General features: G+C 46.1%; 1 protein-coding gene across 1 annotated transcript in view; it reads right to left on the bottom strand.

Annotated features, from left to right (window-relative positions):
• The window catches only part of Ddx11 (DEAD/H-box helicase 11), a 38,803-nt gene that overhangs the window by 8,154 nt on the left and 7,922 nt on the right, over positions 1-22,727 (bottom strand). The window contains exons 6-17 of the mRNA XM_036173700.1: positions 22,344-22,392; positions 19,737-19,824; positions 17,066-17,271; positions 15,284-15,436; positions 14,450-14,496; positions 14,033-14,112; positions 12,936-12,980; positions 12,754-12,821; positions 9,921-9,959; positions 9,596-9,716; positions 1,320-1,442; positions 827-939 (exon numbers count right to left, since the gene is read on the bottom strand). Coding sequence (XP_036029593.1) covers positions 827-939; positions 1,320-1,442; positions 9,596-9,716; positions 9,921-9,959; positions 12,754-12,821; positions 12,936-12,980; positions 14,033-14,112; positions 14,450-14,496; positions 15,284-15,436; positions 17,066-17,271; positions 19,737-19,824; positions 22,344-22,392 — 1,132 coding nt within the window. The remainder of the gene's footprint in view (positions 1-826; positions 940-1,319; positions 1,443-9,595; positions 9,717-9,920; positions 9,960-12,753; positions 12,822-12,935; positions 12,981-14,032; positions 14,113-14,449; positions 14,497-15,283; positions 15,437-17,065; positions 17,272-19,736; positions 19,825-22,343; positions 22,393-22,727) is intronic.

Here is a 22,727-nt window from a genome sequence, read left to right as displayed (position 1 = left end):
CAAATGCCTAAGTGGGCTTGGAATGTGCCTTGACAGCAGAGTATATGCCTGGCCCATACATGGTTCTGAGGTCCATCAGCAGCAATACAGGGAAAACAAAACAGAAAAGCCAAAGAAAGCTCTGAAGCCATTCCAGGAGGCAGCGTGGGCTGGAGCCTGTGCTTAGGAGCCCAACAGTGTTAACCCTGAGTGCACTCAGGATGAAATTAGGAAACAGTCCTTAGATCTGCTTTGTTCTCACAGATCACAGAACGAGAGACAATGGGAAAATAGTCTAAGTAACAAACAAAGTGGGCGTGGTGTGAGGGACACATGGTGAAATGTAACATATCTTTGGGGTCAGAATACAACACTACTGTAGAATATGCTATAATAAATATTTGCTGATAAGGATAAATATTAACATTTTTGCTGCAGAGAGAAAAGGCAAATTATACCAATAATGTAGAGTGTGGTTTTAAAAAAATATGTACATACATATGCAAAATGTATGTAAGTACATACGGATGGTACATACACCAACATGAATCTTTTGTTGGTAGAATTCTGATATCTACAGCTTGTCTTTGATTTCTACAATAAAACTATACAACTTTTCTAAGATCATACATGTAATCACTTTCTAAGAGAGATGCTGGTACCAGAAGGGGACTAAGTCAGAGTCTGGGACTACAGAGGGCTTTTCTCAGAGAAGCCTACTCCAGGGCTGCACACCAGCCCAAAGGTAAGGGCAGCGGCACCTAGTGGGCACTGCTGGGCCTGCATGTGCTGGCCCATTTCTGTTTAGGGTTCCAGGAGACACATGCATGTCCTGGTGGTGCCTTACCGGCTGCATGGTGCCACCGGCAATGACCACTGCTCGGCATTCCTTCACCACCTGGGCAAAATGCACAGCTGGGTTCAAGAGCAAGAATTTGAGGCAGCTTTGACCGACACTGCCTGAAAGACAGATGGACAAAAGGCAAAGACAGGAGTAGATTAGGCACAGGAAAGCCCAGATGATCCACAGAGGCCAGTGAGCTAGCACTCTCCCTTTAAGAAAAAAAACATTTCTCTTGCCGTCTGTACTATGGACTTACGTGAAGACTCAGGAGCAAAGAGTCTGGCCAGAATCACATAACCCTCAGACGAGACAACAAAAACAAAGTCCAACCCCATCTAACCTCAACCATAATAGGTTCTGTAGGGTCCTTGCCTGAGACAATTCGGCACCTCTGAAACCCAGTCTCCAGGACCACTGATGGCTCCTTCACACTGAGTAGGGGCAGTATGGTAGAGCCCTTTCAAGCTAGGCCCCTTTGTTAGGAGCAGTCGATTACCTTGGCGGCTCAGGATAACCCTGCCATCCTGGTTGGCAGTAGTGAGAGACGCCAGAAAGGCCTCGATGTGCATCAGTGGAGAGGCAGGCCGAGGGGCGGTGGCCTGGCCTTCCTCCAGGGAGTCTGCAGAAAGGGGTGGTGTTGTGCCCGCCTCGACCAGCAAGGATGACACAACAACGGGGCTCTGCTTAAAACAGTTTATTCAGGACCTTGTTAGTAGCGATGTCTCTCCCTTGGGGCAAGCCTCTCCCAGCCCCTAAGTAGGTCTGGGCTACCAACCCCAGACAGCCACGTGGGCACTATCCACAGGTCCACGCATATGCCAGCGGCACACGAATAAAGCCATAGCCAAATAAGGAGCTGTTTACCACAAAGAGTGCTTGCCATCGGGAAGGCAGAGGGTGGAAGCCAGAGCCATCTTTAGGGTGCGGCTACACGCAGCTCTCTACAGTTCTCCCTTTTTGTTTTACAGAGCAACAGGCAAGAGTAGAGGTCTGATCTCTGTTAAAATGGAACATGTACTAATGTTTGTCCAGGCGTCGTCCACCCAGAGAACATTAGACCCGTCCGATACCCTTTTTACAGAGGTGGGAGTTAGGGTACCAACCCACATGTAATCAGACTTGTTCTTTTTGAGGTCAGCGTATCATAACCTCAAGTGTAGTGTGCAGGCCTCACATCCTGTGCCTAAATATCTTTTAAAGTAGCCAACCAGGCTTGGGGGGACTGTCCTGCATCAATGGCCATAAGGGCTTGGACAATCATGGCCGCATAGCGACGCTGTGAGATCCTAATGCGACAAATGCACCATAAGCATACTAGGGAGGTGAGCACCAGTAAGCCTACTAGGGCTCCTATTCCCGCCCACTCCTTCATGTGATCCATGGCTGTAGCAATCCAGGAAGATAAACCCTCCGCCAGTCCGGTATCCACTCGGGTTGAATTCACCGTGACAATAGCCACTGTCAGCTGGTCCATCAGGTTATCAAACTCTCCGGTCCAATTGCCTAAAAGATAACTAGACAACCTTTTAGATAAATCTGCAGCATGGGTAAAATTATTATATGGGACATTAGTCACATATAACCCTTTATACTTCCATTGGCAGCCGAGTTGGGCAATCTGTTAGAGGGTGTCAATTTGTTCTTGAACCAGGTCAATTCTCTGGTTGACCACCATCAATCCTCCTCGTATTTGAGCACTGACGCCCTTTTGTACATCTAGAACATGTGCCACATTGGCAGAAAGGTTATTCAAGGTCTGTGCCGTCTGTACAGTATGACTCATGGCAATGGCGGCTGTAGCAGCTCCAACAGCCGCCAAGGAAATAGCTGTAACAATGGCGGCAGTAATGCCAAAACCTTTTTGGTCTAAATAGGGTCATAGCATTAGGAGCATCAACTGGCATAGGCACCCAGCGAGGCATATGGGTAATTATGGCATAATCATATTTAGAAGCATTCCAGCATTGAGTATAAAAACAGGTATTATTATGGCAAGATACAGGCCTCTCTTTGCTCACTATAAACAAGAATGGAGGATACACACAAACTGGAGTAGGATTATAAGTAATATTAGCCAGTGGCTCAACTCTGTCATACGCATAGCCTGTATCAGTTTTGGCAGTGATGCCTGTTGATAACAGGCCAGGCACAGAATCCCAGGAGCCCCAAGGCTTGGAGCTACTCCATGAAAACTGACTAATCCCATGCACTCCCCCAGCAATCATAACTAGGGCCTCTAAATTCATGTAACTTTCATTAATGTCACACAATAGCCAATTATCAAAAGGATTAGAAATATACAACTGAGAGGGATTTTGCTCATTATAATTACTACCTGTAAAAGTCTGATTAAAATCTGTGCTTATTTCAGGAGAAAAGGTGAAACTCTTCCCTTGATTGGCCCAGATCACAATATGAGACTGACAATCTGTCCAGGGCCAGATGTTCCCTCCATCTTGTCCCCAACAAAATGGGGCCCATTTTGGTTGACCAGGTGTATCATTTCCCAACGCTTTAGCAGGCCACCATCCAGACACCCAAGAGGCATTGGCTGAAAAACAAGGGCCTGGCCCAGGCAAATCAAACCATCCAGCCGTCTGGTTATATATCAAGACACATGGTGAAACATTTGATCTGTTTTTGACAATTTGGAAACAAAGAATTCCGTTTAAATCAAAAGACCTATTTTCTCCTGTAGGAGCTTCCTCTGGGTCCATAGGGAGGTATGGAACATCCATACTTTTATTACTACCGAATAGCTGTGGGAATAATATTGCATCATGACGGACTGGCATTGGTCTCGGGAACACTGACAGTATCCCCCATCTTAGGTCCGTCATTCCCAGCTGAATCATCATTAGTGCGAACAGGGAGATCACTGTCCTTGCAGACATGTTTTTCCTGGCACTGGACTCTTCTCACGAGGAACTCAGGAACCCACACCGGGTCTTGCTGATCCTGTGGGAAAACACAAACAGAACCTTGTGCCCATGTCAGCACGGGATCAGGTCCGTGCCAAACATCTGTCAAGGCATCTTTTTATTTTACCATTTCTTTAGAAGGACTGTGCTGACAATGATGTCTGTCTGCAGCAGAACAATTGGAAGCATCCAAATTCAAAAAATTCAGGGTAAATAATGCAAGAGAGAGTCTGTCCTTAGGGGTACGGCCATAGCCTATTCCCCCTTTTTGTTTTTGAAGCAACTACTTTAAGGAGCGATGAGCACACTCCACAGTGCCTTGACCTTGTGGATTATATGGTAGGCCATGTACAAGTTGTACATTCATCTGTTGACAGAAGGAAGCGAACTTTTGTCCGGTATATGTAGGACCATTGTCTGTTTTTAACTGTTGAGGCTTATCCCATGTTGTCCAAGCTTCTAAGCAATGAGCAATAACATGAGAGGCTTTCTCTCCTGTCATTGGGGTGGCATGAATGATTTTAGAGCAGGTATCAACAGATACATGTACATATTTGACATGTCCAAATTTAGAGATGTGTGTAACATCCATTTGTCATATTTTTAGGGGGAGCAGACCATGAGGGTTAACTCCTAATCTAGAAGGATGATGAAAAATGACACATTGGGAACAATCTAGTACCACCTTTTGTGCATCCACACGTGAGATAGAAAACTTTTGTTGTAATGTCCTTGTATTAACATGAAATTTTTTGTGGAAAGCATGTGTTTGTTGTATGGCAGAAGCCATAAACATCCATTCCTGTTTAGTACATTGGTCCACTATATCATTGTCTTTAGTCAATGGACCTGGCAGACTGGTATGTGTGCGGATGTGTTGCACAAAAAAGGGATTCTTACGTTGTCAGATCAGTTTTTGTAATTGGCCAAACAATGAGCTAACAGGGCTAGAAGATTTCATGGGCCCTGTACATTCAAGGCTTTTTAAGGCATTAACAACATAACTAGAATCTGACATTAAATTAAATGTAAATGGACAAGCCTTGAAAACTTTAAGAACTATTGAAAGCTCTACCTGTTGGGGTGTACCTGGCAAGAATTGATGTTTTACAGGTTTAGTAGAATCCATCATATAAGCACCATAGCCTGTCTTAGACCCATCTGTAAATATAACATTTGTTCCTGGAATGGGCTGGGAAGCAGTTACCTTAGGGAAAACTACAGAATGTTCTTTAAAGAAAGTTAATAGTGGATGTTTAGGATAATGGCAATCTATGTGTCCTGGATAGGTACAACGCAGTATTGTCCAATCATCTATGGCAGCACATAATACCTTGACTTGAGTAGAATCATAAGGAACAACTAGCGTTTGTGGTGCAGTTTTAAAATATTGTAAACATTGTTGAATATCTTGTTGTGCAAGTAATGTTACAGCAGTGGGATAATATTTAATTGATTTTGTAGGTGAGATTTTAGTATAAATCCATAACAAGGGTCCTTTTTGTCATAAAATCCCTGTAGGTTGTAACTGGGTAGGCAGAATGCACAGGGTAATATCTTCATTATTTTGTATTCTTTGAAGAAAAGCATTTTGTAGCCCATCTTTTAATTTTGTTAAGGCTTTTCGGGCTGTATTGGTTAGTTGTCTCAGTGAATCCAAGGCTGTATCTCCAATTAGAATATCATATAATGGTTTTAATTTATAATTGGCCATTTTTAAACTTTTTTATCTAATTTATATCTCTTAATAATTTTTGAAAATCATTTAATGTGTAAAGATGATCCTTTTTTAATTTTACCTTTTGTGGCATGATATGATGATTAGTTATTTTAGAGCCAAAATAATTAACAACTTTGTTCTGTTGTATCTTTTCAGGGGCGATATAGAGTCCCTTTTGTTTTAACAGTTTTACAAGTGAGTTATATGTTTCTTGAAGAATGTTTTCTTCTTTAGCTGTTAACAGTATATTATCCATATAATGGAGGCATCTCAAGCCAGGAAAACGTGCTCTCAAAGGTTCTAAAGCAGTAGCTACAAACAGTTGACATATAGTAGGACTGTTGGCCATGCCTTGTGGCAATATAACCCATTGATATCTTTTATCAGGTTCCTCATGATTAGTGGACGGTAAAGTGAAAGCGAATTTTTCATTGTCTTTGTTATTTAGTGGAATGGAAAAGAAGCAGTCTTTAATATCTACCATAATAATAGGCCAATTTTTAGGCAAGGCTGACAGCAATGGAAGACCATGCTGTACAGGTCCCATAATTTTCATTTGTCCATTTATAGCTCTAAGATCATGTAACAATCTCCATTTTTTTGATTTTTTTTTTTTGATGACAAATATGGGTGTATTTTAGGGAGAAAGGGAGGGTTTAATGTGTACTTTCTCCAATTGTTTTTTTACTAATTAATATGTAGCATGTAATTTCTCAGAGGAGAGTGGCCATTGAGGAACCCACATTGGCTTCTCCGTTATCCAGGATATAGAAATGTCCTCCTCAGCGGCCCCTAGGAAAAACCCAACCCTTGTTTGGGTTTCCTAGGTATTGTTTGTATTGGCTCCTTTTTGTCTTGTAAAAACTTTTTCAAGCCAAAATCAGGATGACATCCCATGTTTTTTATAACATTTTTAGATTTTTTGGAATATTTATTACTCAACTGAAAGCTCATGGATTTTATAAGATCCCTCCCCCAGAAGGACATTGGAAGTTCAAGAACATAGGGTTGCATAACGCCAGAGTGACCTTTTGAATCTTGTCAATTTAACAAATTTGTACTAATACAAACACACTGGCATAACCCAATCCCTGTAATGTTTGTGAGGAAGCCTGTATAGGCCAACCTCGAGGCCAATCTTTGTTAGCTATGATACTGCGATCTGCTCCAGTATCCAAAAGTCCCATTATCTTGATGTCATTAATGGTTAACTGTAATGTGGGTCTCTCTCTGATCTAAGTCTAAAGATAAAAATGTTGAATCTGTGCCTGAGGAGCCGAATCCGTTACTTCCTCTTTCTTTGTCACAGGCTGGGTGAGAATCATGTAAGCTGGGTAACAGGATAAGTTGTGCAATTTTGTCTCCCGGGGAAATAGCAGTGATTTTTTTTGGTGACTCAACCATGATTTTAACTATACCTGTATAATCTGAGTCAATTATCCCAGGATGGACTCGTAATCCCCTTAATGTAGTAGATGATCTCTCTATTAACAATCCCACTGTCCCAGGGTCAAGGGGGCCTTGAAAATCAGACTCTACTACTTGTACCCCCATTTGTGGGGTTAATATGAGTCTGGTGGTGGCACGGAGGTCCAATCCTGTTGAACCTGCAGTGGCTCGCCGCGGTGTTTGGGATGTCTGAGGGTTGGCCACTGTTCTTGATTCCCTTTCTGTCTCTGATCCTCCATTGACCCATATATTTGTGGGCCCTGAGGCTGGGGGCCCCGCTGTCCGTTTTTTGGAGGAGTATTATTCCTCAAAGGCTGTCCATTAATGTCCTTGACTGACCTGCATTCATTCGTCCAATGTTTTCCTTTTTTATATTTAGGACACAGTCCCGGGACCAGGCGTTGGGCACTCTTGGGTCTTTGGTTACTTTCCCCTTGATTACTTTCTCCTTGGGGGCAGTTGCGTCTCATATGTCCCATTTTACCACATCGGAAGCAAGTCCCAGTGCCATCTGTCCTCTTTTGGCTAATTTGTAAAACTGTAGCAGCCAGCCCAGCATTGGTTAGTGGTCCCCCTAATTCCCTGCATACTTTTATCCAAACCTCTAATCCTTTAGTTTTGTAAGGTGTAATGGCAGCTCTATATTCCTTAGTGCACTGTTCATAAACCAACTGTTTAACTAATGGCATGGCTGTATCAGAATCACCAAATATCTTTTCAGCTGTATCCACTAGGCGAGCTACGAAATCTGAGAAGGGTTCCATGGGTCCTTGGACAATTTTAGTGAGATTACCACTAACTTTTCCTCTATTGGGCAATGTCTTCCAAGCTCTGATAGCAATGTTGTTAATTTGTTCATAAACCTGGATAGGATACCCATTTTGTTGATTTGTAAATCTACCTTGTCCAAGTAACATATCCATATCTCAAGCAGCTTGGCCTCTACCAGCAGCCCTGTTAGCTGCAGCCTGTTCATTAGCGAACTCTATCAGAAAGGCTTTTTAATCTAAATACTGACCAGAACTTAAACAGGCTCGTGCAAGGTTCATCCAATTTGATGGAGTCATAGCATGTCTATGCAGAGCTAGCAACTGAGCTACTGTAAAGGAAACTGTAATACCATATGTCCGGACAGACTCTGTTAATGATTTTACAATCTTGAAATCTAGAGGTTCATGATATCTCCGATTCTGAGGATTTTGAAATACTGGGAATGTAACTTGTATTTTCATTCTGACTTTTTTCCATACTCTAGGATTAAAAGACATTCCGCCCTCTGCCCCCATTGCTTTAGGATACGGAGGGGGAAGCAGGCCCTTTTTTAACTGTTTGGATCCTCTTTTTTCTTTTTTCTTTTTTTTTTTAACCTTTACTCGTTGCAATGACTCACAAACGGATTCAACATCCTCATCATCCAAGACAGAATCGGAGAGATCGGAAGCACACGAGTAGAGATCGGAAGCACACGAGTCTTCCAACTCAGAAAGGCTAGGATATAATTTTGTATATTTTATTTTAGCTTTTGTCTCCTTTTTTATTTGTCCTGTGTTTCCTGGTACGGCTTTTTCTGAGGCTGTCTTGTCAGATCTTTTTTTTTGTAGTATTTCCAGAGCAGTTTGACCATTCTCAACTGTCTCACTGTATCTCTGATCTTTTAAACATCCTCTTATTAGTTTTTAGACTGGTTTAACCCCATGCTTAAGTGTGCCCTGTTCTGTGGCAAGATCTAGGTCTCTTCCCAATTTCTCCCAGGAAGGCACTGTGAGGCTTCTTGAAATTGTAAACCAAGGAGCAACTACATCACATTGTTCCAGAAACCGCTCCAGGGTGCTTTTTTTTATTTTCAATTTCTTAGAGAGGAGCAGCTCATTAAGAGCCAGAAAAATTGGGTGCGAGGAGGAAGCGCCCATGTTAGTATATCCTTTTTTCCTCAATTTGAGAAGTTTCTTGGAGGTTTCTCGGAGCCTTTACAGAACAGCCCCAGCCCTCCAGTTTTACTTGTTTGTTTTGTTATTTAAATTACCCGTCCATTATAGTCACGGAGCAGGTTTCACTTGTTTATTTTGTTATTCTAATCACCCGTCTGCTTTGGTCCCGGCTCTACTGTCCCACTCCCCCTTTGTCTACAGGTGAGCTTAAAACCCGCTTTTGTCGCGGATCCTCAATTTTTTTTTGAGGACTTACCGGTATACTGCCTGACTGTAAAAAGTTCTGAGCCCCACGGAGATACGTGGGAGTGAGCCCGTAAGTTCGTTTTTTCCCCATATGGGCCACCACTTGTCGCACCCGCCTCGACCAGCAAGGATGACGCAACAACGGGGCTCTGCTTAAAACAGTTTATTCAGGACCTTGTTAGTAGCCATGTCTCTCCCTTCGGGCAAGCCTCTCCCAGCCCCTAAGTAGGTCTGGGCTACCAACCCAAGACAGCCACGTGGGCACTGTCCACAAGTTCAAGCATATGCTAGCGGCACAAGAATCCAGCCATAGCCAAATAAGGAGCTGTTTACCACAAAGAGTGCTTGCCATCGGGAAGGCAGAGGGTGGAAGCCAGCGCCATCTTTAGGGTGCGGCTACACGCAGCTCTCTACAGGGTGGCAGGGGAAAGAAGGCCTTCCTTAGGTCAGGTCCATGTTCTTCCCAAGGGCCTGTGCCTGGCTCTCCTCTCTCACCATCCCCACTCACCCTCAGCAGGCCCTGACTGCAGGCTCTTCAGGAAGTGCTGGAAGCCGTCCAGACTGTGGTTCTCCTGAGAGGCCGAGGGAGACGGAAGAACCACTCCAAAGCGTTCTGTGAAGCCAAAGAGCTATGTGTGGGGAGAGCAGGACAGACACACAGAATGAGAAGAAACCCTGAATGAGACACCGAGCCAATCTGCAGTCAGCATCCTCCTACGCCAGAGACCACTCCACACTATGCACAGTGGAATCAGAGGCCTAGTGTCCCTGGGGCAGCAGAGTAAAGCAGGCAGAGCTACTCTGGCTCCTTGCCAGAACAATAGGAGAGGTACCTTTCTGCTGACCATGCTCTTCTCCAAGTACCGCTGCACCTGCAAAACCAGCACAGGCCTATGTGAGAAGGAAGCAAAGTGTGGTCTAAACTCTAAAGAGATGGCCACTCCATACCACTAAGGGAATGTGGCTCACTGGCACCTCAGAGGAGCCCAAAGCGTCCTAAGAAAGCTTACTGGTCTACTTTCTGAAGTCACTGCTCTACGACCCATAAGAACTCAGGGTTCCTCACTGGGGACCTCACAACCATAGCCTCCTCACAAATACCCCCACTGCTCTCATCACCCTAAAGGTGTTCAGACAAGATCTGAAGGCTGAGAAGGTTGACTCAGCCTCAAAGAGCACTGGCTGCTCTTCTAGAAGACCTGGAACCTACATGGCGGCTCACAACCATCCACAATTCCAGTTCTGGCAGATCTGATGCCCTCTCATGACCTACTTGGGCACCAGGCACACATTGGTACACAGACATACATGCAGGCAAAACACTCATACATATAAAATTTTACAAGTGCCCATATGCAGACTGAGCCTTGAAGAAGTAAAAGGCAGTTTTAAAACAATCCCAAGGGCTGTGAAGATGGCTCACCAGCCTGCCACACAGCCATGAAACTTGAGTTGGAATACTGGGAGCACACACGAAAGCCAGAGACAGTAACGTGAGTGTCTATAACCCCAGTGCTCTTACCAAGAAAAGGGTGCAGAGACAAGAGACACCCAAGAAGCCTGTGAGCCAGCTTGCCTGGCATACACAGTGGAAAAACAATCAAGAGACCCTGCCTCAAACAGGGTAGAAAGCAATAACCAACAAGGAACATTGTCCTCTCATCTGGCACACATACTGGGGCACAGGCACACCTGAATTCAGAACACGAATGTGTGCATATGCACATGGCACACACATAAAAAGACAAATCTTGAAAAAAAAAAAAAAAACAAAGAAAAAATCCAATCCTTTGCACAAAAGCAAGAAGGAGGTAGGTCCTGGGCCTGTCCCAGGAAAGACTTGAGTTGTAGTCCCCTACTGTGTTCGGTATGTAGAGGCTGGTGCCTCAGCTCAGTTCACAATTTGAGAGCCAGAGGTTGGATGACTTAGAAAAACTGCTACCAAGACTGGCATCCGGTTGAGCCTGCTTCAGCCAGCCTTCACAAAACAAGTGAAAAGGGAGAGGTCTGCAGCAAGCTGGAGAAAGAGCATGGGACCGGTCAGACATTTAGAGTTGAACACAAGGGGGAGAAGAAAGATACCAAAGATGACTGATAGGATCACAGTAGTGACAATGACCAAAATTAGTCTAAGGGACAGCCGATTTGAAAATGAAGGCAGCCCAGTGGTGACGGCACATGCCTTTAACTCCAGCACAGACAGAAGCAGGTGAATCTATGAGTTCGAGGCCAGAATGAGTTCTAGGACAGCCAAGGCAACACAGAGAAACCCTGTCTTGAAAAACAAACAATTTGTCCTTGAGGGCTGGAGAGATGGCTCAGAGGTTAAAAGCACTGGCTGCTCTCCTCCAGAGGTCCTGAGTTCAATTCCCAGCAACCACATGGTGGCTCACAACCATCTGTAATGAGATCTTGTGACCTCTTCTGGTGTACAGGCAGAAGGAAGGAAATGAAAGGAAAGCAGGAAGAGAATCAGATCTAGAATGGGTCTAGCTGGGTTTGAGCACTGGCCCCATCCAGCTACCCTTGGTTCACTGGTGTATTGCTTGGCCCAGTCCTCCAGAGTAACTATTCCTGTTCTTAAATGGCCATAGTGTGTCCTGGGCCAAACAAAGAACAAAGGGACAGCATCCACGGAGGGAATACTACTCAATGTAGACACACTAAGTTGTGGTTTAGTTTCATAGCTTCCATCACCTGAGGGAGCATCAGATAGCGAAGGCAATATAAGCAAAGGTCTGAGACTGCCATCCAACCCAAGGCTCCAGCAGGAAGACAAGTCAGGCAGTCTCAGCCATGTTCTCACCCTGCTCGCCTCAAACATTACGCCATGGATTGTAATCTGAAAACAATTCCTGGAGAAAGACTGGCAGAACAGAGACGGGAAAGGATGGAGAGTACCTGGAGGCTGGGTTTATGCCTAGGAGTGCAAAGAACAGCAACTTTCCTCGCTAAACCCTACAACTCCCAACCCGACTGAAGACCATGTGGCTGTTGCTGTCCAGTTTGAAGACTTGCTAACTGCCTATTCCCGATTTAGGTCCTCGGGCAGTAGACTATTCAAAGACAAGGATTTGCATTTTATTTCTTCCATGTTTATTTTGATCATGTGCTAGAGACAGAACACAAGGCCTTAGTCATAACAGCCAAGTGCTCACCAGCTGCACTCCACCCCCACCTGACAGCTGCACTGCACCCCACCTCTGCAACAGCTGCACTGCACCCCACCTCTGCAACAGCTGCACTGCACCCCACCTCTGCAACAGCTGCACTCCACCCCACCTCTGCAACAGCTGCACTGCACCCCCACCTCTGCAACAGCTGCACTCCACCCCACCTCTGCAACAGCTGCACTCCACCCCACCTCTGCAACAGCTGCACTCCACCCCACCTCTCCAACAGCTGCACTCCACCCCACCTCTGCAACAGCTGCACTCCACCCCACCTCTCCAACAGCTGCACTCCACCCCACCTCTGCAACAGCTGCACTCCACCCCACCTCTGCAACAGCTGCACTCCACCCCACCTCTCCAACAGCTGCACTGCACCCCACCTCTCTAACAGCTGCACTGCACCCCTACCTCTGCAACAGCTGCATTCCACCCCTACCTCACCTTTCTAGCTTTAAGTAAATCAGAAGGTGCTTAAATCAGAATAGACCTTTACCTTGAACAGGTTGATGTTGTCCACCTGACTCTGAAAGGGAAAGTCATTGATGCTCTTCAGTTCAGATCCTGCAAGCAGACAAAGGACCCTGGTTTTGTACTTTGCTGAGTTCCCTGTTCAGTCCCAGAGTGGAGCTCTGAGTGGTTCACATCACCTACCACCCTCGACAGCAACTTCCTTACCTGTCTGGAGCAGGCTCTGTGTACTAGGATTTTGCTTAACATTACCTAAAAAAGGGAATTTCAGTAGGTCATGGTGGCAGTTCTCTGCTCACTTGAGCTCTCAACTCTGTCCTATCTCCATGAACTACAAGGAACACTCATGTTTCTAGAGACTCTGCTTGGGGCATTAAGAGCAGACAAAGAACACACTAAGAAGACAGGCGCTTCCAGAAGCCCAAGCCAGGCAGGGGACAGGAGCAGAGCAGTCTCCTCACAGTCACTCTGAGCAGGGCAAGGGGAAAAAACAGGATCTTCCAGAAGACAGGGAGCTGTGACACAGGCAGAGAAGGAAGTCGAGAGTACCAGCAAGGGACAAGATCTCTCTAGAAAAGCCTGCACTGGCTTTCTGGAAATCCAGATCTACACAAGTCTTTAAAAGCATATTCATGGGGCTGGAGAGATGGCTCAGCAGTTAAGAGCACTGGCTGCTCTTCCAGAGGTCCTGAGTTCAATTCCCAGCAACCACATTGTGTCTCACAACCATCTATAATGAGATCTGGTGCATTCTTCTGGCCTGTAGGCAAACACGCAGGCAGAACACTATATACATAATAAATAAATATTATAAAAAAAAGGGGGGGAGCATGTTCATATAATGAAACAGTTCCAGACCAGGATATCTTGGATGGCGAAGTCAGCAGCCTCCAGTCTCATGAGCCACAGGCAGGTCGCACCCTGAACTTTAGCTTTTCCTCTGTAATGAGGCTTAAAGTTCCTGGGCTTCTAGCCACACAGGGACAAATAAGAACTGCCTGTGTGTCAGTGCCAGCACACCATGTGGCTGTGACTATGCCACACAAGAGGCTTCGCTTTGCACTATGTGGTTAACATAACCATACAGTCAGGTTTCTTAAAGTAAAAGGAGCAAACCATGGGGAAGTAACCAGGGCCAAAAGTCACAACAATGACAAAGCTACGGTCAAAGCCCTCAAGTTAAACTAGAAAGAACAACCCCAAAGGATCAAACCAGTGCTTCACCAAGTGTGCTGACTGGTGCTCAAAGAACAAGACGAACACAACTTGAAGCTGAGGAGTGGTCCAGGGGATGACGCCCCTCCCTCCCAAAACAGCCACAAACTTCTCCAGCAAGTACAGGATCTGCTTGATGTACATTAGGTTCTTGGCCTTCAAACGCTTCCTGAGGAAGAAGTCACAGGCAGAGCTACCACAGGGTTCTGCAGCAGCTTCCCTCCACTGGATGCCACTGGGCCGTTCTGCCTAGGGCCTGACACACTGGGCTGTGAGCTACAAACCCTCCAGCAGATAAAAAGGCTGGCTAAGACCAAGGCTCTCAGAACCTGCTGTTCTGTCCAAAAAGCCCTGGATGTGGAGGGCACACACTAGGACAGACCAGTTCAACCCAATCCTCCAAGACCTGGGCACTAACAGTAACCTCCATTGCGCTCTGGAAGGCTGAGCTGGAGGCCATTGAGACTGAGCATGGCTAGGTCTTCTTCCTCAGGGTAGTGTCTTACCTGTATCTTTCCATGTACTGGACTAACTGAGAATAGGCCTGGCAGAGCTGGAGAGAAAACAGAACAGCATGAGGGCATCCCAGGACATGGTTAAGAGGATCTCTAGAGAAACATTAGTCCTTGTCTAGGGAATGGCAGCCCAGGACAACATCAAGGTGATGGGCAGCTTAACAGAAACAGACAAGGGCAAAGCATGTAGAGGCCATGGGCTGATGACAGCTGAGAGGGTAAGGGAAAAGGCCAAAGCCTAAGATCCTAAATGCCACAGGGGAACCGGGTTAGGAGATGACTCACACTCCACCAAGAGTAAGATTCAAGACTGTGACAGATATCACATAGGTTTCATGGTCAGAAGCCAGGGGTCAAATCCTGGCTCACCTCTATCTATGCAGTGTGGGTACACGACACACAATTTTGCCCTCCAGAATCCCAAAGCTCTGAAGCTAAAGCGGTGAACCCCAACCCCAAGAGAAAAGTGTGAGGCACACAGAACCCTTCAATGCTTGCCATATACCAGATGACAGTAAACAGGAGCCTGCAGAGACCCCCAAAGCAGTATCAATAATGATAAAATGCAACCCTGTGAGACTCCTGGTCCCTGATGCCACCCTTCTACTGACAGAGAACTAGTTAGCAGCATGCTGGTTGAAGGATAGCTGAAGACAGAAGATGCCACTCTGCTCAAGCTGGGTACCAAGAACCTCACACTCGCCGATGAACAGGTTTTGGTTCAGCTCAGCCTCTACCAAGCCCAACATCCAGAGGAATTCCTGGCCCAGGCATTTAAAGGAATGACCTATATCAATCTGCCCAAGATGAAAGAGGCAGACACACCTGGGAACCAGTGACCTCTGCACTGTAGATGTTGGTGATGGTGTCGATCAGGTTGTGCGCTTCATCGATGATGACTACTTGGCCTTGTAGCCTGATCCCTGCAGCCTGTCTGGTGGCTGCATGCAACAGCATTGGGTAAGGTAGCACCACTAGCTGTAGGGAAAGATGACCGTCGGACAATGAAGCAACCAGTCTTGCACACAGCAGAAGGCTTATCCCGCAATGAACTCCAGGCCACTAAGTCCTGTGGAGTTGTTCAATTTCTCACTCCAACCTTGCACAGGGGTATTCAAGCCAGAAGAGCACAGCTCAGTGTTCTGCCTACTCCAACAGACCTTCCTTCAGATGATTTATGTGGAATGTCAACTGTGAGGAACCAACATTGGAGCTGATCATCTGGGGAAGGGGAGGGGGTGGAGTTCCTGGAGGTGAACCTCATCTAAGATCCCAAGTAGCCCTCAGGCTCCAAACTTCTTCAACACACTGAGCACCAGAAAGCAACAGTAGCTTATGGTCCTGGAGCTGTGACCCTGGCAAATTCTAATTTAAGTGACCCTTGGTTTTTTATCAGCTAAGTGAATTTGACAAACCATGTCAATTGAGGGGTGAGCATAAAATCAAATCTGAAAGCATATGTTGCTATGAATATCTTCCAATTAAAAGACAACAGGTAAGTGTGGGAGATCGCTCTGTTGGTAAAGCGTTTTCCTTGAAAGCAAGGGCTAAGTCTGAGCCACAAACCCATGGGGAAAAGCCAGCGGTGGTGGTACTGCTTGAAATCCCAGCAGCAGGGAGACAAGAACAGGCTCACATACCCACTAGCTTTGTCACACCCAAAGTTGTTCTCTGGCCTGCACACATGCGTGCAGACACATGTACCCACCAAACACACACAAAAAGGTGCCCATAATGAAAATTCAGAAAACTGGAAACTCAAGGCTCAGGTGCCAATATGGGTACCAGCATTTAAGAGAGTGAGAGAAGAGAAACTCCTCTTTCTGGGCCAGAGTGTTCTTCTGGGGAGAACAGGGCTGTTTCAATGGACTATTACAAAGAAAATCAAGGTGAAAACAGCTTTCACATGGCAAGACCAGGCCAATTTCAGGTCTTCATACGTCTATAGAAATGGTGGCAGCTCTAACTCTCTGAGACATCTGTGGACCGCGCCCCAGTTTGTCTGGGAGTACCCACATAGAGCAGGGACGGCACGAGGGAGCACTCAACTGTGCGGTGTGGTTACTGAGAACTGCTCTCTTTTGAAATCCATCTAGGTCTCCCAGATGACACAGATCTCCCTATGAGTGACACGTTTCAGGGAGGGAGCAAGACAGTATGACATCAGCCACAGTGAACAGCAAGGGGCTGTCAGACAAAAATCAGCGGTTCCTCTCCATATACAGATAGGGCAGGTCTGAGCAAGACAGGATTGCCATGTGCAGGCAGGTAGTGGATACGTCAGCAGTCAACTTGAAAAGCCATTTGGTTATGTTCATGTTCTGGGCTCAACTCCTGCCCAACACCTTTTCAGTCTGGTTCCTTAGGATGAGCAACTCTTAGGATGACCTGGCTCCTATCCACTGAATGCTCAATAACACCAACTGGCCTCTAGCCCAAAGCAACCCCACACTCTGGGTAAGATAATTTTGTGCCATGAGGATGCGGTGCAGCACAGTTGTCTGCCTAACCCATGTAGGAACATCTTCCACTACTAAAGAGGAAGGAGAAAGCCTTGTAAGCCCCAGTTAGTGCAAGAACTACTTCCCATTTCTCCAGCACACTCACCTGGGCTGCAGGGATGGCAAAGCGGCTTCCGTAATAGGGGCAGGCCCGTGCCTCCTTCCCAAGGGCCACAAGCTGCTCCATGTCCTTCACCTCCAACAGAATCTCATCCCGGAGAAGCTGCATCTGCTCATGGTTATGGAATGGGCAAGAGGTCTGGATTTTCTGTCTCCTTCTCTTTGGCTTGTCTTCCCCAGCTCCGTTCTTCTCTGTGGTGGGACAGTTGAGAGAAAGCTAGAACAAGAAGGAGCTCTGGGGTCAGAAGTAGGTGCAGTGATGTCCAAACACGTTTCTTGCTGCCAACTGTGACTCATCAAAGCACTCCAGGATTTTACTTTATACTCTCCATAGATGGTACAAACATCTCTGAGCCAGGTCCCTGACCCTGACCCAGAAAGCGTACCATTCCTGCCTAAGGAGGAGGTCTGAGGAAGGAAGCAGGGCCCACTTGCCCATTATTTCTGGGTAACACACGGTCTTCATCATCATGGCCCTGTAGTGCGGTGGGTACTGTGTTGCCTGAAATACGGTGTGTACCCAGAAATAAACTTATCTGGAGTCAGAGAGCAGACAGCCACTAGAACAAAGCCAAAAATGGTGGCTAGAAAATGGGTCAGAGCAAGCCAGAGCAGAAGCTGGGTGGTGGTGGTGCATGCCTTTAATCCCAGCACTTGGGAGGCAAGGCCATTTTAGAAACTGCTAAGCATGGTGACCCATGCTTTTAATCCCAGAAACCCAGCCTTTAATCCCAAGGAGTGGGGCAGAAGGGAAAGATATATAAGGCATGAAAACCAGGCACCAGAGGAGTTAAGCATTTAGTTAGTTAAGCATTTGGCTGGAGAAGCATTCAGGCTATAGAGCAGCACAGTTCAGCTGAGATTCATTCTGGATGAGGACTCAGGGTTTCTAGTCTGAGGAAACAAGACCAGCTGAGGAACTGGTGAGGTGAGGTAACTGTGGATTGTTCTGTGTCTATGATCTTCCAGCATTCACCCCAATAAATGGCCTCAGGTTTGCTTTTATTAATAAGCACCTTTAAGATTCATGCTACATCTGGCACCCAACCTTCGTGGTATGAATTCACAAAAAAGCCTCTTGCCTGTGGCCTTGCGGGCCCCAGCTCAGGCCTGAGCTACACTCGGCCGGTTGTGGTGGCGCATGCCAGTAGGATTTACTGAAGAAGGTAGAGGCAGGAGGATCCCAAGTTTGAGGCCAGCCCAGGAGGCTTGCTAAAGATAAGTTTCGGCCCAGGACCCAACCACAAACGTTTGCGGTGGGACCATGGAGGCAGCGGCTGCTGCTCCGAGTTGCCGGCTGTTTCTCATTGTGTTGGTGACTGTGGTGATGCTGCTACCTGGGACGAAGTGTTTACTGCTGATTGTTCAGAGAATTGCCAGGACCATCATGTTACAAGAAAGCATCGGCAGAGGTCAGTTGGAAAAAGTTTGGCAAGACAAATGGTGGGGAGAAATTGCTGTGAAGATGTTCTCTTCTAGGGAAAAACATTCATGGTTCCAAGAGACAGACATTTATCAGACTGTGATTGCTCCAAACCACAGAGGAGGCACCAAAAAAAAAAAAAAAAAAATCTAAAGGGGAACCATGACCACACCTAACAGTGACTTTGAAGTCTTCAAAAAGATGACAGGATCCCACAATGATGATTCCACATGGACTATGATAAAGCCATTAGGCTGATTAACACCTCGGAAAGCTCGACTTTAGACTACAAACTACTCAGGACAATATTGAGATGGCTAGCTGAGATGATCCAGCCTGACAGACTACTTGAACAAGGACTTGAAACAAGCCCTGCACTTTCTCATTATGCAGCGGTGGGACAAATGATACAGGACTTGACAATTAACCCAAAAATTTTCTTTTCAGGATCCCCTAAAGATGGAAGTAATTTTAAGAAATGACGCCCACATTCCCAAGAGGTGGGAGGGTAGGTTTTTGGTCGTTTAATGAGTTTTGGATATTGTCATTGTTTATGATGGTTGGTTACAAGTTGTTAATTGTTAATGGTCAGGAAAAGAGCTGAACATGGAGATTAGATATGAGGTAGATCAATGAATCTACTCTGAGAAAAAGGATAAAGAAATAATAGGATAAATGGGTAGATCACTGAATCTACTGTAAAAAGAAAAAGGAGAAGATATAAACATGACAAAAGGTAGATTATTGAATTTACTATGAAAAGAAAAAAGAGAATATGGATATGTAAGATAAAAAGGGAGATTATGGAATCTACTTTTAAAAAAGGAACTACTTGTTTTAAATAGGATAAGTACTGAAAAATTTTTGGTCTGAGTTTATCAAATATTACTGGACTGGACATTGTTATATATAATGGAGTTTTTCACCTGAATCTGTCAAATGTTAATGGACTAGACATCATTAATGTAATCTTGACTTTGTATATTGTATATACTTATAGGATATGATTTTTCTTGTATTAGTTATAACCTTTTTTAAATTTTACACAAAAATAAGGGAAATGTGGTGGGTATTGTGTTGCCTGAAATACTGTGTGTACCCCGAAATAAACTTATCTGGGGTCAGAGAGCAGACAGCCACTAGAACAAAGCCAAAAATGGTGGCTAGAAAATGGGTCAGAGCAAGCATTTCTGCCACTCCCACTGTCCAGCACAGCCCACGTTCCTCTGCATACCGTGTTTGCTTCTCTGCAGGTCCACACAGCGGTCATTCATAAGCTGCACAGAACCCAGGCTTTTCACATCTTCATGCACACAAAGGTTCTATAAGGCAGGAGAGGAGGAGAGAGAGGGCAGGGGTCTTCATGCACATTGGGCAAACCTCAACCACCAAGTTCACACTCAGTCAACCCTAAATATTGACCTGTTTCCTCTCAAATACAGCATGGACCATTAATATAAACGTGACCACTAAATTGCTCTTATGCCCTCCTGAAGGAAAGAAACTTGTTTGTGCCCAAGGTATACACAAAACTCATCACCTTTTCTGAGACTGGAGCTGTTGTCTTCAAACGTGCCACCCACTGTGCTCTGGACTGGTCAGTGTGGACTTACCTACTCTTAGTTTAGGTGTGTGGGTGTTCTGTCCACATGTATGTCTGTGCACCATGTGTGTCTGGTCCCCAAGGAGGCTAGAAGACAGCCTACGATCACCTGGACTAGAGTAACAGATGATTGTTAGCTGCCATGTAGATGCTAGAAACTGAACCTGGATCCTCTGGAAGAGCAACAAGTGCTCTTTCTTATTTACCGAGTCATCTCTCCAGCCCATTTTATATTTTTTTGAAGCTTGCTTCTTTGCAGCTAGAGCCCTGGCCCCATTTGGGTATGAGAGGTTTGGGGTTTTTTTTGTTTGTTTAGTTTGTTGGTTTTTGTTTTGGGGGTTTTTTGAAGGGGGAGGTTCAAGACAGGGTTTCCTGTGTATCCCTGGCTGTCCTGGAACTCACTCTGTAGACCAAGTTGGCCTCAAACTCACAGAGATTGGCCTGCTTCTGACTCCCAAGTGCTGGGATTAAAGGCATGCACCACCACCACCCAGCTTTTTCTTTTTTTTTGAGACAGGGTCTCACTACATAGCTCTGACTTCCTGGAGCTCACTACATCGACCAGGCTGATTTGCCTGCCTCTGCCTCCCCATGTGTTGGAATTAAAGATGAGCTCCCACCACCATGCCCGACTTAAATGAATGTTTTTTAATGTGCTGATATTCTGTTTCTTTCCAACCAAAGGGTGAGTTTTCTAGGAGGTTTTTAGGAAACAGCTCATTGAATAAAATATGCTGGCCTTTGTTGTCGTCTCTGGGACTGGATGAGAGAAGCATGAACAATAGTACAGTTTTTAATCTCTACTTTTTGACATTATAATTACACTATTTTTCCCTTCCCTTTCCTCCCTGCAAATGCTCCTTGATCTCTTTCAAACTCATGGCCGTTTTCCATCAATTGATATTACAGCCATATGCATACATACATGCATAAGTATTCCTAAATACACCTGCTCCATCTGTACCTATGTTCTCACTGACCATCTGGTCTGGAAAGACTATTTACCCCACTCTCTGCACTCCTTAGTGAGCTCACATCTTTAATACTGACGACTACGGACAGGCTTCCATTAAAGAGGCAGACCACAATGGTGCTGGCTAAAGGTCACAGGAAGGGCCACCACCCAGCCTGTTACTCCTGCACCTTCTCCAGAACAATAACCTTGAGAACAAAGGAGCAGGGATCCCCCCCCACCCCCGCCTCCACCCCACCAGTTTTCTATGCTGGGCCAAGACAAAAGACACAGAACAGGAATCTGTCTGGGCTGAGCTCCCCTACCCACCCACTTTGCCTACCTGCTGAGAGCCAAGAGAGACTTGCCGGGTTTCCTTGCCAAAAGGGCTCTTCCGTACTTCCTGTATGAACTGGGCCAGCTGTGAGTGTGTCCGACTGCAGTAATAAATCTGACCAGAAGAAAGAAAGGGTTCAAAGAGGGGTCTGACTAGCTCATACAGCCTGAGGTCCTGCAGGAGGAAGGCAGGCGGTTACAAGTGCACACATCAGCTCAGGTCAGCTAACCCTGAGGAGGGCTTAGCAGTGCTCTAGAAGTTCAAGCAGTCCCCAGGACTCAAACAACTCACACCTGACCTCAATTCCTGCCACACCGCAGGAGCTGGAGACCCTCGGAGAGCGAGTTTCCCCACAGCACTGACTCCGGATTCAGCAGTGACCCTCAGCCCTCGGAGAACACAGGTGGAAAGTTATTCCCTACATGTGCCCTGAAGGGAAAGATGGAGCCTGAGGTGCACATTCTGGTTACTCTAGGATTCAGCAGTGAGGAGACAGAAGAGCAGAGGAGGACACCTACTTTCAACAGAAAAGATCCATCTTGGATGAAACCATGTACTTTTAAAATGGAGAGTGACAGACCACACATGACTCACTACACTCCACGCATGTGAAATACAAGCAGGAAGAGAAACACACCGTGAGAGTCCAAGAATAATGAGGGCACACTGGCTTGCTCCGCCCTTGCCCTCACTGGTGCCCACTGCAAAGGGAAACTCTGTGAGTCCTTGGCCCCAAATGCTGCACCTCCGGAGGTCTCCCCTCAGAGCCCAGCTAGTCAAGGGAGCAACAAGAGCAATCAGTGCTCTGCATTTGGGAAGCACACACCTCGAAGGCTGGGAGCTCTTCACCCACAGGAGGCCGAGAAACTGCTAGAACAAAGAGTCCTGGACCTAGGAACTCTCCTCTCCTGCCTCTAGAAGCATCCAAGGAGTAGGCAGCTGAGCTTACCTTGGTTATATGTTCTTCCTCCAAGTTATCCTCATCCTCCTCATCCACTCTAAGAGACAGACAAACACAGAGGCGAGTTTTCACACGGCACACACAGGACAACAAATACCTAAAAGCACTGGAATGTGCTCTGGGCGCTCACTGACAAGCAGGAGGGCAGCCCTTTACTCAGACATCAACAGGGCCACTCTGCCGTGAAGTGGAGAACCTCCCCTCTGTTACCCCGGGGCCTTGAACTCTTCCCTCTATCTGCTGCTTCCTCACAAACACTGATGCCTCTTCCCTGTCCTCCCGGGGTGTGGCTGGGGCTCTGCCCTGCCACCCGTTATGGTACCTCCCCATCTCGAAGTGAGTTTCTCCTGTGTCTCCTGTCATGGGTACAAG

The sequence above is a fragment of the Onychomys torridus genome, chromosome 23 (assembly GCF_903995425.1).
Source record: "Onychomys torridus chromosome 23, mOncTor1.1, whole genome shotgun sequence".
Lineage (NCBI taxonomy): Eukaryota > Metazoa > Chordata > Mammalia > Rodentia > Cricetidae > Onychomys > Onychomys torridus.
This window is presented reverse-complemented; position numbering and strand designations above follow the sequence as displayed.